This window comes from Rhipicephalus microplus, chromosome 1, assembly GCF_043290135.1.
Source record: "Rhipicephalus microplus isolate Deutch F79 chromosome 1, USDA_Rmic, whole genome shotgun sequence".
In the NCBI taxonomy this organism is placed as follows: domain Eukaryota; kingdom Metazoa; phylum Arthropoda; class Arachnida; order Ixodida; family Ixodidae; genus Rhipicephalus; species Rhipicephalus microplus.
Genome location: NC_134700.1, coordinates 286,500,466 through 286,520,594, shown reverse-complemented (window position 1 = coordinate 286,520,594; position 20,129 = coordinate 286,500,466). Strand labels below are relative to the sequence as shown.

At 44.3% G+C, this 20,129-nt stretch overlaps 1 protein-coding gene across 1 annotated transcript in view; it reads right to left on the bottom strand.

The window, feature by feature from the left end:
- Window positions 1-20,129, bottom strand: part of LOC119188311 (solute carrier family 12 member 1-like) — a 73,286-nt gene that overhangs the window by 3,468 nt on the left and 49,689 nt on the right. The window contains exons 10-20 of the mRNA XM_037436285.2: window positions 19,893-20,000; window positions 19,447-19,570; window positions 18,646-18,747; window positions 17,324-17,479; window positions 16,390-16,489; window positions 15,241-15,352; window positions 8,107-8,241; window positions 7,906-8,012; window positions 5,913-6,127; window positions 4,780-5,151; window positions 1,259-1,373 (exon numbers count right to left, since the gene is read on the bottom strand). Coding sequence (XP_037292182.2) covers window positions 1,259-1,373; window positions 4,780-5,151; window positions 5,913-6,127; window positions 7,906-8,012; window positions 8,107-8,241; window positions 15,241-15,352; window positions 16,390-16,489; window positions 17,324-17,479; window positions 18,646-18,747; window positions 19,447-19,570; window positions 19,893-20,000 — 1,646 coding nt within the window. The remainder of the gene's footprint in view (window positions 1-1,258; window positions 1,374-4,779; window positions 5,152-5,912; window positions 6,128-7,905; window positions 8,013-8,106; window positions 8,242-15,240; window positions 15,353-16,389; window positions 16,490-17,323; window positions 17,480-18,645; window positions 18,748-19,446; window positions 19,571-19,892; window positions 20,001-20,129) is intronic.

Below are 20,129 nucleotides of genomic sequence, written 5' to 3'. Positions count from 1 at the left end.
CAACGGGCCTCTGAAGAAACAAGTGACGTCCTCAGCCTTCGAGAGGTTCTCCCCGGCGTGGAACGTGAGACCTCGCGCCCGGGAGTGAGCCAACTCGTTGGCATTAAGGATGGTTCCGTGTACGTGTCGGCCAGCGTGTGCCGGGAACCAGATTGTGTGCTTTTTGCCTGACCAATCGGCTTCCCGACAAACTGAGCCCGTCATGAAGGCCCGTGCGGCTGCGCGCGAATCCGTGTAAATGGCGGTGCGATCGGTGGCAGCGAGAGCTAGTGCCACAGCGACCTGCTCGGCGCGATCAGCGTTCGAATTTAATAAAGTCACAGACGACAAGTGTTCGCCTTTGAGTGTTGTAGCCACCGAGACAAAGTGGTCCGTAGAGCCGTATACTACGCTGCGTCTACGAAGGCCACGTTATCCTCCATAGCGGCTGCGGTACTGAGTAGGGCTCGCGCCCGTGCCTGACGTCTCCCAACGTTATGTGTGGGATGCATGTTACGGGGTATCGGGAACACTGTTAATTTTGCGCGCAGGTCTTCGGGGAGCTGCTGAGGACATTATTGGGATACGGCAGATTTGAGCCCGAGGTGGGCTAGTAACCGTCGCCCAGCTGCAGTGGAAGACAGCCTTACAATTTGAGATACTTTTTGAGCTTCTACGATTTCGTTGAATGTGTTATAAATGCCTAGCTCATTGAGCTTACGATACGCGAGGCGCGAGCATGAGCAGTGGAGGTGCGAACATCGCCGCCGACGCGTGACATCGTGCGACTAAGAAATGCTGCGTATTTAAAATCTGAAATTCCACCCAGCCTATTGTCATTAAGTTGGTCCATAGAGTTTGTAGCACTAAGTTATGTTTCCATGCTACGACGTATGTCATCAACTTCGCCAATACCACCAGTCCGTAAAGTGTGCAAACAAGAACAACAGGGCAACTTTTCGCTTCATAAGATGGCACTCAGTGTGCATCCGTAAATAAGTCTTCGCACAAGTTCGGAATTATTATAATTATTTGACTTCGTTGTCGCAAGATGGCGTATGAATTGGTACACGCATCACACGACTTGTGTTATGATTTTAGTATTTTCGATAAATTCGATTTATTAGTTCAACGGCACACTGGTTGATTTACTCAACTTGTTTCCTCGTGTGCTGAAAAATATATGGTGTGTAATGTAGACGCCACAATAAAATAGCGCTGTCTGAAAATATCGGAATGTACGTATAGGCTCTCTCACACAGTGGGAGGGAAGACTCACTTGCGCTGTTCCTTGTCCAGCTCGTGCTTTTTGTTGGCGAGTGCAAATACCCTGAGGTGGCAGCTGGAGAACTGGGACCTCGTGGACAAGAGGTACGGGATAAGCATCGTCAAGCCTGTGGGCAGTAACGAAGAAAAAATAAGTATGCGACATATTTTTTTTTTCACATTATAGACTACATATGTGCACTTAAATACAAAATATATTGATAGGTAAAATTTAGTACTATTAAGAAACAAGTTGTTTATAATGGGAATTAATGTAAGTGTCACTTTTCGAGCTTGTGGCATGCTTTAATAAATAAAAAAAAACATCTCACGACGAAATAATTTCTGTAACCTACAGTGCACCCAATTTAGAAACAGAAGACACCAAATTAAATCGCAACGTTCAATGCGGAGCGGTGTTGTTTGTATAATGGCACTGTTTTTGACAAACGGCTCGGCTGAGATATCGTCAGTCTCCAGAAAGTAATGACGTCATGTGGCACATGCATGCCGTGTGCATGTACGTATATGGTGACTGCGTTTACCGAGCCTCTCCCGTTTATGAGGAACCACTTTATTCGAGACGAGCTAGAGCTGACACACGCTGTTAGAGATGATGAAGTTGTACAAATAATGATGACGCATCCAGTTGACAAAGAAGAGTCAGTGACTGCGCTTATGACAAGTTTCAGCGTGTGCTTCGGAAACTAGACGATATTGTTCTATTTATATCCAAAGTGATTTGCAGGGCCCCGTCTTCGAAATTGTTAGCATGAGGAAAACATTTCAAGCTTGAAGAAGTCAGGGTTGTTGTTTGGAAGATGCGTTCCTTCAACAGGACACGGAACAAGGATTTTATATAAGCTCTACACCTCCATACGCCCGTGTGTATTCTCTTGTCCTGAATTTTAGTATCTCTACAAAGAGCCCTATGCATGGCATTTTCTTAAGAATCGCCAGCTAAAGATCTGTCAGTTTTATAATAGTATCAATGAATTTCCAAGTTCCATGTACGAGGCTTCAGAGAATTTCACTGAGTGAGGCACGGGAGAAAACAAAGGTATGTAACAACAACAACAACAACAATAACAACTATTATTATTATTATTATTATTATTATTATTATTATTATTATTATTATTATTATTATTATTATTATTATTATTATTATTATTTGTTCTGTTTAACATACCGAAACCCCCGTATGATTATGAGAGACGCCGTAGTGGAAGGCTCCAGAATTTTCGACCACCTGAAGTTCTTTAGCGTGCACCCAACTCTGAGCACACAGACCTACAGCATTTTCGCTTGAACAAAGGTATGTAGGGTTTCTGTCGATGCTTCCTTTTAACGTGCGTGGCTTAGATATAGTCATCTTACCAATTACATTAAACAAGTATGCATAAAAGGCGTGGCTTAGATATAGTCATCTTACCAATTACATTAAACAAGTATGCATAAAAGGCTGCGGCAGAACTCACACTACCTGTTGTGGGAACATATTCACTCTGAAACATATGAAAATACACAATATCATTTTCTTTAATGAATAAAGTTTATTGGCATGAAATAAATAGCTTTTACCATGTTGGTAAAATAAGCCAGCACTTGTAATTCAGCTAACAAATCCCAAGAATAGGAGCCATTTTCTAATAAGAAGCTGATATACTGGTCAACACCTGACACTGCTAGAAGCAGCCATATTTCACGCAAGGGGGTCAAAGGGAATTCTTGAGCATTTTTTTTATTTGAGCATACCGCAGGCTCAATCGGGCCTTGCAGGAGTGGTTACAGAGAATAGAAAAAAAAGCATTTTAAAGAAAAAAAAACAAAGTAGAAATCATGAACAGAAATGAAAGGCGCGCACCTGCGCAACAAATGATTCCACAGTAATGCAATTCACAACACTATCTGGTAACATCTTCCATTACCGAGGGCAAGAGTGAACATTTGCGAGTGTTAATGCGGCTTGAAGGTTGTCTGGTTGTTTTACTGTGGTCAGTTCTCGACGAGTGTAGAAGAGGATGACGTAAACAACGCGACTTCGTAGTGTTGAAATGAACATGGGACAAAAGTTTTTTTCAACGTTTGCTTTCAGTATTGAGAGACGCTTCGTTCTCTAGAATACTCAAAGTATATGAATCTGGCGGCTAGTTTTTGAATGCGTTCAATTTTATCAATTATATGCTTTTGGTAAAGGCTGCACATCAAATCGGCACACTCTAATAAGGGGATACGAAGTGTTTTGTAGGCATTTATTTTCAATACTAAAGGTCTTATTTGGGCCGGTTGGTACACGATCGATGAAGCGAAAAAAACAGCGCATAACACAGGACAGTGACAGAGACTTCGTCTAGCGGTGAACACAGGACAGTGACAGACTTCGTCCGTCTCTGTCACTGTCCTGTGGTACGCGGTGTTTTTTCGCTTGGTTGATTTATTTTCCCATGCAATGGAGTGTTACGTAGGATCCTTCGTAAAAAAAGATAGCTTGCGTTCGGCGGTCTGAGATGGAGGAGATGTGAGGTTGCCAATTGAGATTGGATGTGAGTATAAGGCCCAAGTATTTTACCGTATGACATTTTTCGAATATGGTGTTGCCAAGGGTACAACTGGAATTTATGGAATTTTTCGTGTTGGTGAATGTAATACTCTTGGTTTTTGACGCATTAAGTCTCATTTCCAATGTATTGCACCAGAAACAAATAGGTTGCAGTGAATTATTCAGTTGTATTTGACCCCTTGGATGACGTGCTACTGTGTATACTACACAGTTGTAAAAAAAAAAAAGAAAGCCGCATTTGGACCATTTCATGAATACTAAACTGAGTATCCTTAATATACAAAATAAATAGAATAAGAGCAAGAACGGACCCCTGCGGGACCCCTAAGTGGACCTGATGTTGCCAAAAAGCTTGTTTTTTCAGGCGATGCCCTAGGTCCACGGCTCTGGTGTAGGCAGCACTGCTAACCATTGCGTACAAGTAAACTCGCAATGTCAAGCATAATATTGCCGGCCACCGTTCCATCCCCTAGTTCCCGAATAAAAAGGGCGCACGCTAACACAGCTATCGCCTACAAAAGCAACGTAAAAAACTGCTGTAAGCGTCTAGCGCAGTTACCTGTGAAGACGGTACAAGGCTCCTCTGTGTGTCCTTTGTCTTGTAATCTGTCTTGTCACACGCACAAGAACCTTGTCTCGTCTTGACACGTAGTTGTTCGCAACAATTTGGACATGTCAATCTAACAAGTCAGTCTTTGGTAAGAAGACCCGCCGTGGTGGTCTAGTGGCTAAGGTACTCGGCTGCTGACCCGCAGGTCGCGGACTCAAATCCCGGCTGCGGTGGCTGCATTTCCGATGGAGGCGGAAATGTTGTAAACCCGTGCGCTCAGATTTGGGGTGCACGCTAAAGGACCCCAGGTGGTCGAAATTTCCGGAGCCCTCCACTATGGCATCTCTCATAATCGCATGGTGGTTTTGGGACGTTCAACCCCACATATCAATCAATCATGTTCTTGGTAAGAAACACTCACCGCCATCATCGTACAGCCACCAAACGTCGATGGAGCCTTTCTTCTGCTTACGCTGGAACTGGTTCACCGACTGCAGCACGTTCTTAGGCACGCTCCGCTCGAGCACCTGGGACGAGGTGCGCCGCGTCCAGCGCTGAAGCACCGTGGGCGCCGAGGAGTCGCGACGGAAAGACACCGTCACGCTCTCGTGACCGATGACAGCGGCGCCACCCTTGTGGTTCCTCGCGCCCGTCGAGGCATCGCCGTTGGGGCTGACCGAAGGCGAAGACTCGTTCTTGCGGTACGTGCCCAGGCCCGAGTCCCTGTTCGCCCTCTCCGCGGTGGGAGTCTGCGGCGGCGTGGAGGACTCGTCCTCGTCGCACGAACTGCCCGCTGCGCCCCGATCCAGAAGTTGGGTTACTTCGATGCGAGATCTGAGGCACTGGGGAGCTATGCCTAAATCATTGTCTAAACATACTACAGATACAAATCAGTTATTAACAACCATGAAAAGAAATATGCACAAAAACATAAAGGCAACAGCTAGGGAGAGAGCAGGCAAAGCTGTCACCGAGACGGGCACTATGCCTGTCTACTTTTTTGTGGAGGAGGGAATAAATAAGGGCGATAAAAAAAAGGACAGATATGACTTAAGGGGAGAGATATGAGAAATTAATAAATGATTAACAGATTACTCGGGGAAAAGCAAATTAGGAACACGAGAGAAAAAAACTTTCCACGAACTAGAAACCAAATCAGTTTAGTGCACGAAAGCCCTCGAAGGCACGCAGAGTTGATAAGTGCAGACACAATCGTTGCTATAAGGAACAGTGCCGCGGACTGAAGTGCGTATAGACTCACCGGCCAGCGTGAGGGCTGCCAAAAAGACCAACCACGAAGCGGTTGGTCTCAGTGCTTCGTTCAGGACAGGACAGCGAAAGCGGCAAGCGAGAGAAGCAAGAGAGGAGACGGCAGTTGATGAGATAACATCTACAGTTTCAAGTTACCGCTTGCAAGGTAGGTTCCGAGCTTAATTAAATAAACCAATAATAGTAACTGTCAAATGAATTGTTTACACTCTACAGAACTCTTTGAAAATCAGAAGCCTGCCTAGAATAAACCCGATACTCAGGCTGTACGGAACACACGAGTACCTTGCGAGAGTTGCGAGCTGGAGCCGTGCCTGGGAAGAGTGTCAGTCGAGGAAGCGCCCCGGTTGAGGCTGCCTTCGGTACGAGCTGGCACAGTGGACGCCGGGTCCGAACCAACGGGCACGCCGGCCGAGATCTCATCGGCCGAGTACTTGGAGAAGTCGATGCCCTCGGCAAGGCGCAGGATGCACAGTGCCATGTGCGAGTCGAACGAGTGACTGGGCGGAAAAGAGAAGACATGTGAACAGCCGGAAAGTTAGGAAAGCGCGAAAAGAATGTACCCTCAGAAACCAAATTGATATAAAGGACGTCATCGCACTCGGTGTTCTATTCGTACTACCGCAGTTCATAGCTACGCCACTCATTTCAAACGTATTGTAACATGCAACGGCCAATACATTCCCGGTACAGAATGGAGCGTTTTCAACCATCACTCCAACATGCTTCGTCAATAACTCGACATCTGCTAGCAATATCACTCTCGTTCCTTTATCTGGTCGTAAGGTCCACCGAACGGCCTAGTGCACTAGAGTACCAAGTACTCTAAATCTTTCAACAGTTTTTCCTGAACACATCTGGTCCAGCTGAAATAAAGCCTACCAGGAATGAAGTACCAGAAGAGCAATATCTGCGTAGAGAAAGACTAAGCCTGAAATAGTGCTGAAGGCAAACAGTGAACTTGACAAAACTAGACATATCTCCTCGCGTCTGATGTGGCCGCTTTTTTTGTGTATTTTGTAGATGTTCTACCTTGCTTTGTACAGCAGCCCTTCTATGCAAGAAACAGAGAAAGTGCTAAGTGCATAGCGTGGTCAATTAGTATTTCTAATGAATCTATCTATAGCGACAGCTTATAGACAAGACACCGTGCACTTGGCAAAGGCAGGATATCGCGAAAAGTGATAGAAAAGAAATAGGAAAGTTGCAAACCTGGTAGATCGAACGTACACTGTAATAATACAATGTGAAGTTTAAGATCTCAACACAACAATATGATTATGATATACGCCGAAATGGAGGCCTCCGGAAATTTCTTCGATCACCTTGTTCTTTCGCGTGCACCCAAATCTGAGCACCCGGGCCTACAGCCTCTTCGATTTTATCGAAAATGCAGCTGCCGCAGCCTGGATTCGATTCCATGACCCTAATAATAACGTTTTACTAAATCATGCAGCACCTTAAAAACATGAATAATGTGGCCATAGACGTTTTATTTCACTCTGTAGAACAGCCCTTCGGTGCAAGAAACAGAGGAATGGCCAAGTGCATGCACATCATGGTCGGTTAGTCTTTCCAATGAGTATATAGTTATCCTTTCACTGTTTACAAACACTGGCCCTTGATGACATCCAGTTTTGTCTACCGATGTGCCTTAATGGCATCGATGGACAACAAAAGCTTTTGAATAGAGCCCGCTAATATTCTAGATTTGTTCCCCTATTTGGCGAAACGTATTCAATAAAATCTTATTTTAAGCTACATAAAAATTGCGAAAGATTTTTTTGTACTTTACGCACGTTCCTTTTATGTGGAAAATGAAAAAGAGACTTTCCTTACCCTTAAAAGAACTTGAAGGCGTGCTTTCAGTTTCGACGTTTGGAGCTGGTAAAGGAGGTGATTTTTGTGGGTGGGAAGGGGGGGGGGTACAACGCTTGCTATTCTGAAACAGTCTATAGACAAGCCGAGGCAAATAATAGTGAGGAATGATTCACAAAATAAAGCATAAGCATTATTTTTTTGTACGTGGTCTTGTACCATCCTGCAGCTATGAGCCCCCCTCACGAACCGTTGCAACGAGCGTTTTTATTTTCCAGTGTTTTCGTTTGTCGCTTTAGCAGAATTTCTGTAGGGACCATTAGAACGGGTATCGCCAGAACATAAGCCTCCGAAATAGAGAGTTGTTTCGTGGACTTTCCGCTGGGGGAAGGATGCATGCGTTATTGCATCGTGAAAAAGACATACTTCATGACAGTGGAACCAAGTTCTTCCAACTCACTGAATGGCGTCGAAATACTCCTGCAGCTCCTGCTTCGGGCAAGTCTGCCAATCAGCCTTGAAGCCCATTAGAACGACATTGGGTCTTAGCTTGCCAACGCCAACCAGCTGTAACCATGAGTAGAAAAATGCAAATACTGTAGAAAGAAGATGTCAAATAACTCTAAGGAATCTAAAGGAGTCGCCCGCTATGTCATCTTACCTGTATGAGCGAGAGGACACCCTTCGAAAAGCTGTTGTCCACAACCAAGCTGTAGAAGGCCTTCACCTTACGCTGCTCGAAGCAATTGTACGCCTTGGACATTAAGATGTTGCGCGATCTGTACGACATCGGGGCCTGAAGGGGAAAAAAACGCGTGAAACTAATGAAAAATCCGCTAAAAAGCGAAGAGCAGAGAACGGGTCTATTTAGGGCAAAATACTGCATAATCTATTTCAGAAAAAAATCGCAATTTAATCTCATGGCGTGTGGACGCTGGTCGCATTCTCTCCTTTCGCCTTTTTGTATTGAAAGGGTTACCAAACAAAACCCAAACTGAATCAATGCCTCTACCTTTCAATTTATTATGCATTAACTCGGAGGTTAATCTCAACATATCCAATGCAAGGCAGGGACTGTGAACGTGAAGGAGGCGAAATTAATCTTGAGAACACGGCTTGACCAGACTATTACATTAAGCTAACTGTAGACAAGTCATCCTGTATTGGGTTGCAGTCGAAGTGCGACCATCGATGACAAAGCAAAATACCACACCCCAACGGCCGCCGCTGGAACACTGCGTCAAAGCTGCTTGTAGCAGACAGCGCCTGTTCCGGTATTGAATAAAGGAATTTCTGGGTAAGCCAACTGCAGACCTTTAAAGTGAGAAGTTGGGCTAGTCGGAAATTCAAACACGATATTTTTCAACACGAAATGCGAAAATCCACGCATCTCCACAAGTGAATCATGACGCGTAAAAGAAGCTCCAGGTATCGTGGGTGAGTAACCATACGCTGCCCGAATGTTACCCCATATAATGTAAATTGAGTGACGTAACGTAAAGTGACATTTAGCGACACAAGAAGTCGAAGACAAAGCTAGGTCCTAAAGTCCGTAATGTGCACGTTGAAGTCACCGACCAGCATGAATGATTCTAGGTGTTTTACATTGTTCTGTAACAATTACGATTGATAGTCAAGAGTCCAACGGAATCCCGTCTGGTCGGGGACAAACATAGTGCAAAATAACAAAAACGCCGACCAAGGTTAAATACACAAAACTTAAACTTGTGTATTTCACCTTGGTCGGCGTTTTTGTTATTTTGCACTGAATTATGATTGATACTAGCGCATTGTCAAACCTTTTTTTGTGCCTCACATCCATGCATCTCCCCGTGACAACAGACATCGTGGACGTATGCACAGACGAGCCTCGGCCGTAAGATGCTTCGGCCCAGTTAAGTTCCGATGTTGTGGATGTCGCAGGTATCGACAGCCCCTTGTCGATCCAAGTGCACGCTGGCAACGCGAAGGAAGAGCCAGAGTCTGTTTGAAGGCAGCGTTTATTGCACGATCGCCCGCCTGCTCGGGCCGCGCCCAACGAACTCCCTCTTCCCTATTCCAACCCCGCATTGCCGCGCAGCCAATAAACAATCATAAACAAAAACAGCATTTGCCCTCCCCCTCCTCCTTGCTCTCAGCAAGGAGAAAAGGAATTCTCGGGACGCTCTCTTTCGGGTGCACCACCCGCGTTGGCCATTATCGCCGACGGACCGTCGTAAGCTGATCTCTCAGCTTGAGCTCCTCGGTCGCTTCAGCCAAACGGCCCGGACCACGGCGCTCAACTGGCCGTCCCGAAATCGGCTGCGGTGTTTCGCTTTCCCGGCACAAACTCTCAAAGAGATAATACAGGAAAACTGTCACCGCCTTCAAGCCGCCTCTACCGATGACCCCCTGTGGCGTATGCTCCTCGGATCCGCAACCGTTGCGACCTTACAGCTCGAAAACTCATTCTTTACAGCTCTAAAACGTATGCTAAGAAGTTCACGCACTCTGATACTGACTGGTCCTAAAGACAAGTTTGTACTATTCAGAATAATAGTTATTGTATTTTAGTGTATGCTTATCTTTCCACTTTGTATTACTTATACTTTTCTGTTTACCGGTGTCCACAATAGCATTATATCTCTAATGTGATATTTTATAAGATGTTTCACTCATTCTCGCGACTTTGACACCTCCTTATGTATCTCTCTTTATCATATGCCGTGTATCACTAGTACAACCACAACGAGGCAACACAACGCAGCTCGTCGCCGAATCCAGTTTTGGTGTGTCGTCCACGCAGCACATGTGCCATCACAGCGGATATCGGCACGGAAGCCCTACAGCGGTGACCATCAGCATCGACGCAGTATGCGGCAGAGCCCAGGGGGCGCACCTCGCGCCCAACATATACGCCGCCGGAGGATCACTGCTGGACATTGGGCACGGTGGCACCGCAGAAATGAAGTCTAACCCTTTCGTCTTCATTGCGCAGGTAAGAAAACGTTATGGGAAGTGCTATCGATCGAACGATTTGTGCCTACTTGTGCTGCCGTGCCCAAGGCTGCTATGTTTATTTTTGTATGACTTGTCATCTCATGTTGTGAACGTATTGTTGCTTGCTGGCGATGTAGAGACAAATCCCGGTCCAGACTTAGCGCACATCGCGAAACAACTGCAGGTAATTGCAGGCGACTTAAAAGAAATAAAAGAGGAGAGGCTAACCGCCATAGATAAGAAACTAGAATTGCTGGACTCGCTTCATAGCAAAATAACAATCTGCACGGATCAAGTAACGCACCTGCAAAAAATAGTTTCAGACCTTGAACTAAAGCTTGACGACCTGGAAAATCGTTCTAGAAGAGGGAACCTGATTGTGTACGGCATTCCCGAAAAGCACGTTGAGGATGATGTCTCACTCGAACAAACTGTTAACAACACGATTATTAAGAAAACACTGGATCTAGAGCCTGTAGCAATCGAAAGAATTCACAGGCTCGGAAAGCCAGACGCTAATAAAACCAGGCCAGTTATTTTAAAACTTCTCGACACGCGTGACAAAATCAAAATCCTAAAAAACTGCCAAAAGCTCAAAGGAACTAAATTAGCGATTAGTGAAGACTTTTCAGCTCGAGTTCGTAGCATAAGGAAAAAGCTGTGGGATAGCGCCAAATCTAACAAAGAATCTGGTGACAAAGTATGGTTGGTATACGACAAGATTACTATCAATCGAGTACTTTACCGCTGGGATGATACCGCGGGCGATAAGATTGAGATCAAAACAGAACGCAATGCTCCCTCCAATCAAAAAAACCCAAAAAACCAAGAAGGAACACCACCCATGCGCACTCGCCGCCATCAACCACGTCCAAAATAGTTTTTGTCAATGTGAATGCACGCAGCATACTGAACAAACTCGACTCGCTAGAATCAGTACTTCTTACTGTCGACCCTGACTTCTTGGCTGTGACGGAAACGTGGCTTTCAAACGAGATTGGAGACGCCGAAATAGCACCTCCAAACTACTGCATTGTGAGAAAGGACCGAGCAACACGCGGTGGTGGAGTTGCCATTCTTATTAACAAACGTATTCGATTCACACAGATGCCTGTTGTTGAGGGTGCTGAAGCGGTGTTCTGCAATTTATTGTGCGGCTCATTTTCAATCGTAGTTGGTTGTGTTTATCGCAGTCCAGGGTCAGACCATATCGCTATGCAATCACTGCACGCATACATGCAGCGCAATGTGAAAGGCAAGAGACTAATCCTTTTGGGGGACTTTAATCTGCCCGACATAAACTGGCGGACCATGCAGAACGAGTGCTTAAACTCAGAAACCCTTTTTGATGCAATGCTATCTTTTAACCTCAATCAGATAATAATGGAGCCAACACGGGTGCAGGCGGAGAGCTCCAATATACTTGACCTGGTATTCTTAAGCGACCATTTTCCAAGTGACAAACACAGTGTAGAAATTCTCGATGGGATATCGGACCACAAGCTAATCGTGTGCAGCGCATCAATTTGTGCCAAAAAAAGCCACTGCCACTCGCAAAAAAACGTTCCAGATTTTCGGAATGCAGATGACACCAGCATAATTGACCATCTATCAATGGAATTAGCACCGTTTGAAGAAGATTCGAAACGCGCATTCATAAGTGTCGATGAATTGTGGTTAAAATTTAAACATACCATAACGCACTGTATGAAATTATATGTACCAAACAAAACAAAAAGATCAAAGAAATATAATCCCTGGATTAATCGTGATATCATTCACGCGAAACGCAAAGTTAAAAGACTCAGGAAATCCCTAAAACTAAGTAAAAGCAATTCTAAGACTGCTCTCACAACTGCCATCACCGACATGAAATTAAAAATAAGAACCGCAAAAAACTATTTCACTAACACCCTTCCTAGTTTCATCAAAAACTCGCCGCAAAAATTTTGGGGCTTTCTTAAAAAATCAAAGTCTAGCGAAAACGCTAGTCATCCTCAAGATGGCCTTATTACCCCTTCTTCGCTCAATGAGCACTTCCAATCAGTTTTCACGGCCGATGACGGCAATCAACCACCAATCGACATTTTGAACAAAGAACCATTGGAACTGCCCGTGATAACCGAACAAGGTATCTTTCATCTGCTCCTCCAACTTGACACAAAAAAAGCCTCAGGACCAGATAACATTCCAAATTTGTTTCTCAACCGATATGCGGAGTGGATGGCAAAATATCTGTGCATCATATTCGATAAATCCCTAGCAACATGCACCATAGCGGATGATTGGAAAAAAAGCGAAAGTTAAACCGATACACAAATCAGGCCCAAAAGATGACGTAAATAACTTCAGGCCTATATCTCTTACTTGCACTTGCAGCAAACTTCTTGAACATATTATCTTAAAACATATCAATATATATCTTGAAAACGAACGCATCCTGTCGCCTTCTCAACACGGTTTCCGTAGGGGGCTTTCTACAGTCACGCAACTAACAGAACTAACCCATGATTTATCCTTAGGTGTGGACAAGCAAAAACAGGTCGACCTTATCCTATTGGACTTTGCAAAAGCCTTTGATAAGGTTTCGCATAAAAAACTAGTACAAAAGTTAGAATGTACCTTAGGCAATGGCTCCGTTACGAAATGGATAAAAAACTATCTTACCGGTCGCACACAATTTGTTGATTTCAATGGACAAGTATCCACAACAGTTCCCGTCAAATACGGTGTTCCCCAGGGTTGTGTTCTTGCTCCGACCTTATTCCTAATTTTTATCAAAGACCTACCCTGTCAAATTCCCGTCCACGTCAGACTTTTCGCGGATGATTGTATAATTTATCATGAAATAAACTCTGCAGAAGATCATCTTGCCTTAAACAAAGCCCTCGAAATAGTATCAAACTGGTGTTCAGATTGGCAAATGATACTTAATGTTAAAAAATCAGCTATAATGACAGTAACAAGAAAAAGGGAATGGTCAGAGTTCTCATATATCATCAATAGTATCCCACTTCCTAGAACAAGTCATCATAAGTACCTTGGCCTCACCTTTACTAGCGATCTGAGATGGGATGCCCACGTTTCTAACGTTACAGCTACCGTACTGAAACGACTTTTTTTTTTCTGAGACGATGCCTTCGACTAGCACCTTCTGAAATTAAACTGTTAGCCTACAACACGTACGTGAGATCTGTTCTTGAATATGCGAACATTGTTTGGTTCCCGTACACAAAAAAACATATTGCGAAGCTAGAAGGCGTGCAAAGAAAAGCTGTTCGATTTATCATTAACAAGTTTAGGCAAACAGACTCACCAACTATGCCCGAAGAAGCGGGCATGCTAACGCTGCAAAAACGAGCAAGACTAGCACGCCTACGATTCATGTACCAGCTACGCCATAAGCAAACGAACATCGATGCCTCCAGGTACATTACACTTCAACAATCACGACCCAACCGTAAGAAGCACCCCGAAATGCTACAAGAATACGCATTCCGTACGGAATGTTTCAAACACTCATTCTTCCCAGCATCAATAAGGGAATGGAACAGCCTAGCAGCTATGATTACTAGCAGCAATTCTTTAAATATTTTTTCACGTCTTGTTGAAGAACATTTGCGTTTGGAACCCTAATATTGCGCTATTGTGGTCATCTTTGCAAAATCCATTGTTTTAGACTGTGTTATTTTGACTCTTCCACACTGTAATCATTTGGATATAATACAATTACTGTTAGAACTTTGTTGTTAGAATTTGGTTAGAATTTGCTTGAATTTGATTGTTAGAAATTGTGAGAACTTGGTAGCATCAATGTAACGCGTATCCTAAACGATGTATAACTTACGGATGTTTTTATTGTGTGCTTTTATTGTGTGTTTCCCGATGTCCTTTCTGCGAAAATCCCGACAAGGGATTGGCAGTATTTTTAAATAAATAAATAAATAATCAAACACAGGCACAGAAGAAACGTCAGGACTGTTGACGGGCTCTGATTGGATCAGGTCAGCCTGCTGACTATTGCAGACGTTGCAAGTGTTCCCCCTTGTTCAAAAGCGCACCTGTCCCCAGCAGCTAAGGAGCAGAAAAAATTTTGCGTCCGCCAGTAGACTGCATGTGCTCCCCCAAGTGTGCTCGAGATCCTCCCTTTTTTCTTTCCCCCCCCCTCGTCCCTTCCCCCAGCACAGGGTAGCAAACTGGACGTGCGTCTGGGTAACCTCTCTGCCTTTCTTTGCATCCTTTTCTGTCTCTCTTTCTTAGTGTTATTCACCAAAGCTTCTGCATATCTGTGAAATCTGATAGATGTGAGTACTGCCTTCATAGTTCTACACAGAAAAAAAAATTCCTTGGTTAACTCCTTGTGCTACGCGTATTGGTTGCCTTGTAATTCTTGTATGTTACAGCTCTCTTCTGTATGTTTGCACTTTTAACTTCTTGCCCCACGTTTTTCGTAAGTGTCAGTTCAGTTAAAGACCAGCTTCCTTGCTGTCATTTCATTTATTCTCTGCCTCGTCTTCCCGCGCTGAAAATTGACGTGTGCTGCTTGCTTCACTGCTTCCATCCAGCACAAATGTCGCTGACGCCGTTCTGAAGATAGTTATAGCGCGAGAAGAGAACGACGACACAGAGACAAGAAGGACTCAAAAGACACGAGCGCTTCTTGTCCTTGTCTCTGTGTCGTCGTTCTGTTCTAGCGCTATAACTATCGTCGTGTCATACCAACTAGCCCAAGCTGCCACACTTCTAAGCCGTTGTGAAATACGCACGCACTTGCACACAATCGTTAAAGCATACCAACCACCACTTGTAAGCTTACTTTTCGGATGTCTCCGCAAACCATGAGGGAAAGCTTCTTGGTGAGCAAGTAGGCGAAGTCCACGAGAGGTAGGCGGTCAGCTGGGTTGCCAGTGAGCACCAGGATCTGAGGCCTGTAGCAAATTAACAGGCAGATGTTGAGCAATAGAATGCACACACACTCAAGGAAGGAAGAAAAAATTCAGACTCGTGGCGCTTTTTTTTTCCTGAGCACAATCAAGGAACACATCGATAACGAGGCCTGTAATAACGGAACCACACACCACCAATAAGCATGAGGGAGACCATATGGTAACTTACTGATTACACACATCAAGACAACCTGTCCGGAAGCACACCGCATGCAAATGTTTCTTAATGACTGATCTCGCTACTGTTGCTACTATGATGTGCTTTTTACCTGATTTTATTTTGTACAGGAGGTCCCGATGCAGTCTCTTGCCTATGGAACCTCCTCCTGTATACCACGCGCTTGTAACTTCAATCAACTTTTATTAATGAAAATTCTGATTCTGAAAGGCTTCAAAGCCCGAAGACCGAATAATAGATGTAAAATTACCTCGAACGTTACGTCTGCTCGTCAGCCGTACCAATGATGCCTATTCCTTAATCGGTGTCTTATCGCTGCCAACTCAAACTGTTCAAAGCGATCTAACATGTTTCAAAGTTGGAACGCGTGCTTCGTCTCCAATCAATCGTTTCTTCTCCAATTCCCCTGTTTTCACTCACGCTGATTTTAGGTGCATACCAAAAAAATCGCCTTCTAGAAAACCTGTTCGTCTCAGGCAGTCTTATGCATGTATAATATTACGTATAGATGTTGCGCATTTTTTTTAATCACCAATCCAAGAGCCCTCTGCAAATCATGTAAAGCATTTTCGCTTCTGCGTACCACCAGAAAATTTCACAATGCTGCCAACGAATCATTTCGCAGAACTGCTTGCACGCAAAAGAAAAAAAAATATACACCGAGGATTGACTGCCAAAACCACGACGTGATTATCTGACACATCGTAGCAGGGGCGTAGCCAGAGATGGCACACCAAACACGTCCCCCCCCCTCCCCGATTTTTTTCGCCGTGGTATAGAGAGCGAAAAATGACCATTTGAAGGGGGTGCCTCATCGAGGTGCCTCATCGAGGTGCCTCACCTATAATTCTTGATGTGATCGCGAACGTTGTTGAGTTTGACGACGCTGTTCAGTGCATCCAAGTACGTCTGAGCTTGAGTTGACGATCCCCAGTTGACATCTGCATCAGAGCGGCAGCGGGTATTCGTATGAACGTTGAGTAAGATCGAAAACAGAGTCGCTAGAACTGAAATCCGTGTGTGCAAAACTATCGCTAGTTTAAGCCTTCGTGTAAAAAAAAAAAAAAAAACGCGTTCACATTTAAACATAAAAGTGTTTCTAGTCCTAACGTGTACACTTCAGCAAACTGTACTTAACAAAACGTGCAGTGCTCTAAAATCATATCACTGCCAGCACTGCAGACAATGTCAGACAACTGGCAAGTAGCCAGCTTTACATATTACTGCCGCTAGTCACACCATTAGTCCTGAGGAGGATGTTCACGGAATGGTCAGTGACGAATAGGAATGAAAATTTTGCATAATGATGATGAACTGGGTGTGCTGCTGTTATGGAAACGCAGCAAAAACAGAGCTGGTTCTTGTTATTGTTTACTTGACGATGCTTCTAAGGTTTCGAAATTTCACAGTTCAGAAGCTGATGTTTAAGGCTGCCTGCTGCACACCGCAGACACTGTGCATGGTTTACTGCGTTTGTATCCATGTCTCTCTGTGTTGCCTTACAACTTTGCTTTAGGTGCACTGTAGCCAAATAAAGCCACCTCAGGTTTACCTTGACTTTTTATGAGCTGAATCTTCCTTTCCCTATGTAACCAAGATTACACTGCGCGCTGCGGCAGTGTAATAAAATTGGTTGGTTAACAAATTTGTAGTTTCACGGAATTTATAACACCGAGCTATACAGCTTCAAAAATGAAATATCACAACAGTAGGGCTGATTAACCAAATTCATGCTCTGAAGGTCGACCAAGACAGCTTCATACTTTAAGACGTACCGGGCTTCCTGTTGTAAATGAATATGTAGAGTCCAAGGATGATGGCAAACGTTCCGAGTGCCGTAGGCCAGTTGGTGATGAACATGACACTCAAGCAAAGAATGGCACCCAGCAGGCTGACCCAAAGGTTGTAATAGCGGAACGCTGGCCGGAACCCTGCGTCACGGAAGGGAGAGAAAAGGATCACTTCAGCGTTAACATCTAGACTACATACAAAACTAGCAACAAAGTGTCAGCGAAGAACAAGACGTAGCGACATATTGGTACAGACGCATCACCACCGAGGTAAAGCTGGTAAAGCCTCACATGACAGGCTGGCTACCTGTCATGTGTGCATAAGTTTTGCAGTTTAAGGTTGTAAGTACGGAGAGTGTCTTGAAAGTATGTGCAGTGTTTGAAAAGGTAAACAGATGATGAAGGTTACTCATAATGAAATAATTGCCAGAGCAAATTAACGGGACACAAGAGAGGAGACAAACAAGCACAGAAGGGCTAGTTGGTATATGAATATGTACCAACTAGCCCGCCTATCAACCCTTCTACCATGAAGGTTACTCCAACCGTGGACTAAAGTTATGATGAATGCGGTATGCTCAAGTGTACTAACAGGTTGCAAGAAAAAAAAAAAACTGGAAGCTCTGCCTGGAATTAGACAGCTTACTTAGTGTGGTCACTCATCAGTGTCACTTTATTAATAGTAATAACTGCCTGATTTGTAATGTATAGGTACTTATAATAGGAAGTGTGTTATTAGGACAATGAAGCCTTCGATCATAAAAAAAAACAAACAAAAAACACGATTTATCACCCACACGCAACAGCTTTGCTCACAAACAGAACAAACGTATACTCGTGAAAACAACGAAGTGCTAAATAGAAACTGCAGGCAATAGAAAAAAAATCGGAAGAAGCGCCTCTTTCTGCCTGAAGTCGTTCACTGCACCGCGTGACATTGCTGAACTCTACAACTTGCCTAACACAGTGCCGTGGTAATATATGTACTCGTGAACAAAGATGTAGGAGCTTTAACGTTAAATTCCGAATTGGCTGTACAGTCAGAACAGCGTCTTCATTTTCTCATCATTACGCAATGTTTTATTTAGCAAATAGTACGCTGCGCGGGTATTCTGTTTATTGAATAAGAAATTTACACTTCAATAATTGCAAAAACCAAGCACTCTAGATTCGAGCCAACCCCTTAGCATATCTGTTAACTGTGTTAGGTGACTTAAGAAAACTGGTTAATCCCACTTCTTTGAGGAGCTTTGGTTAAGAAAAGCGAATAGTCGGTGTTGATTTTTTTTTCGGTGTTGTGTACTCACCCGGCATTCTAGTGAAGGAGGCGTGGAAGCACGAGAAGTTGATGAGGCAGTAGGCAGCAAGGAAGAAGTTTGAGATGATGGGTGCGATTGCGTTCAGCTCACCTACGAGAAAGAAAACTCGGGCTTCAATTTAACCGCGTCTATAAAGTAACACAGAGAAAGCATACCTTGCAGGGCGCTACTATCAGAATTTAATGAACAGCACAGTCCATTCGTTCCTCACCTTCACCCCTCTTTCATTTCGTACTTCTCCATTTCGCAGAGTAGCAAGCCGGAGACAAAGCTTGTCGGGCGGACCTCTCTACTTTTGCCGCATCGAAGTGTTTACGCTATCTCTCGCATTGCGCATCGGGTAACGCAATTGGGGGACACCATGAAAGAAGTAAAAAAAAGCATTGAAAACGGCCACGAGCACGCTATCAACTATTTTATAGTTGTGCAATAGATCGCGCATTCACACAAAAATATATACTTGCAGGCACTTGCTAGCAGAGTGATCAACATCCCAGCTCTGTGTCCCCCCCCCCCCCCCCTTCCTGCCTTGTTATCATCGGCGCCGCTTGAGCAGTAATGATCGGCTGCACTAGCACGCTTTCCTTCGCACGTTGAACCTATGTACTACAATGTGTGGGGCAATATTATCGAGTTTGAGCTTACACAAAACATCACAGGGGTGCGGAAACCGACGGCAAATACGCTCCAAGTGCGCCTTGTAAATGTTTTCGCATTAAAAAAATATAACGGCAAATACGTTACAGTTGAGCCCTGTGAATGCAATCGTAGTAAAAAAATATAACTTGCCGATGGCACAGCAGGCAAGGGAGATGCCGAAAGCGAGCATATAACCACGCCTAGGTTCGTTGTTTCTGCCGAAGCCCTTGCCGAACCAGTGGATGTACGGGAAGAGCTTATCGTTGCACAGAGCCTGCGACCAAATACGAAGAGACGATCACAACATAAAACTCATATCGATAACTAACAAATGAGGTTCTGAGCACAGCAACGACGTTATAGTGGCTATGCCAGCCGTGATCATCATATAGAACGTAAAAGTAACCACTACATGAAAGAGCGTATGCCTGGACATGCTGGTAATTCATTCTAACTTTCTAGCGCACAAAGGTACATGAACTAAATGTAAAAAGCGAGGCAGCGTTGCGTCCGCGCCACTTTTCGCCCTTGTTTACTTGTGCCCTAAAAAAATTAAAAGTAATCTCTACATTAGCGAACAACAACTGATCACTCACCTGGAAGACCTTAGGAGCACTGACCAGACTGGCTAACGCAGAGGACAATGTGGCAGCGAAAACGCCGGCGATTACTAGGGGGCCGTACGCCGACACCATTTCCATGACCTGCGCATTGGAAATTTAAGTTCAGTGGCAAGAACAAAGTGGTAAGGAATCGAGTTTTGCAATGTAATTCAGTTGCGTTAGTTAGCAATAACACTTCGGGAGCCCTAATCTGCAGGTGTATTGTGATAT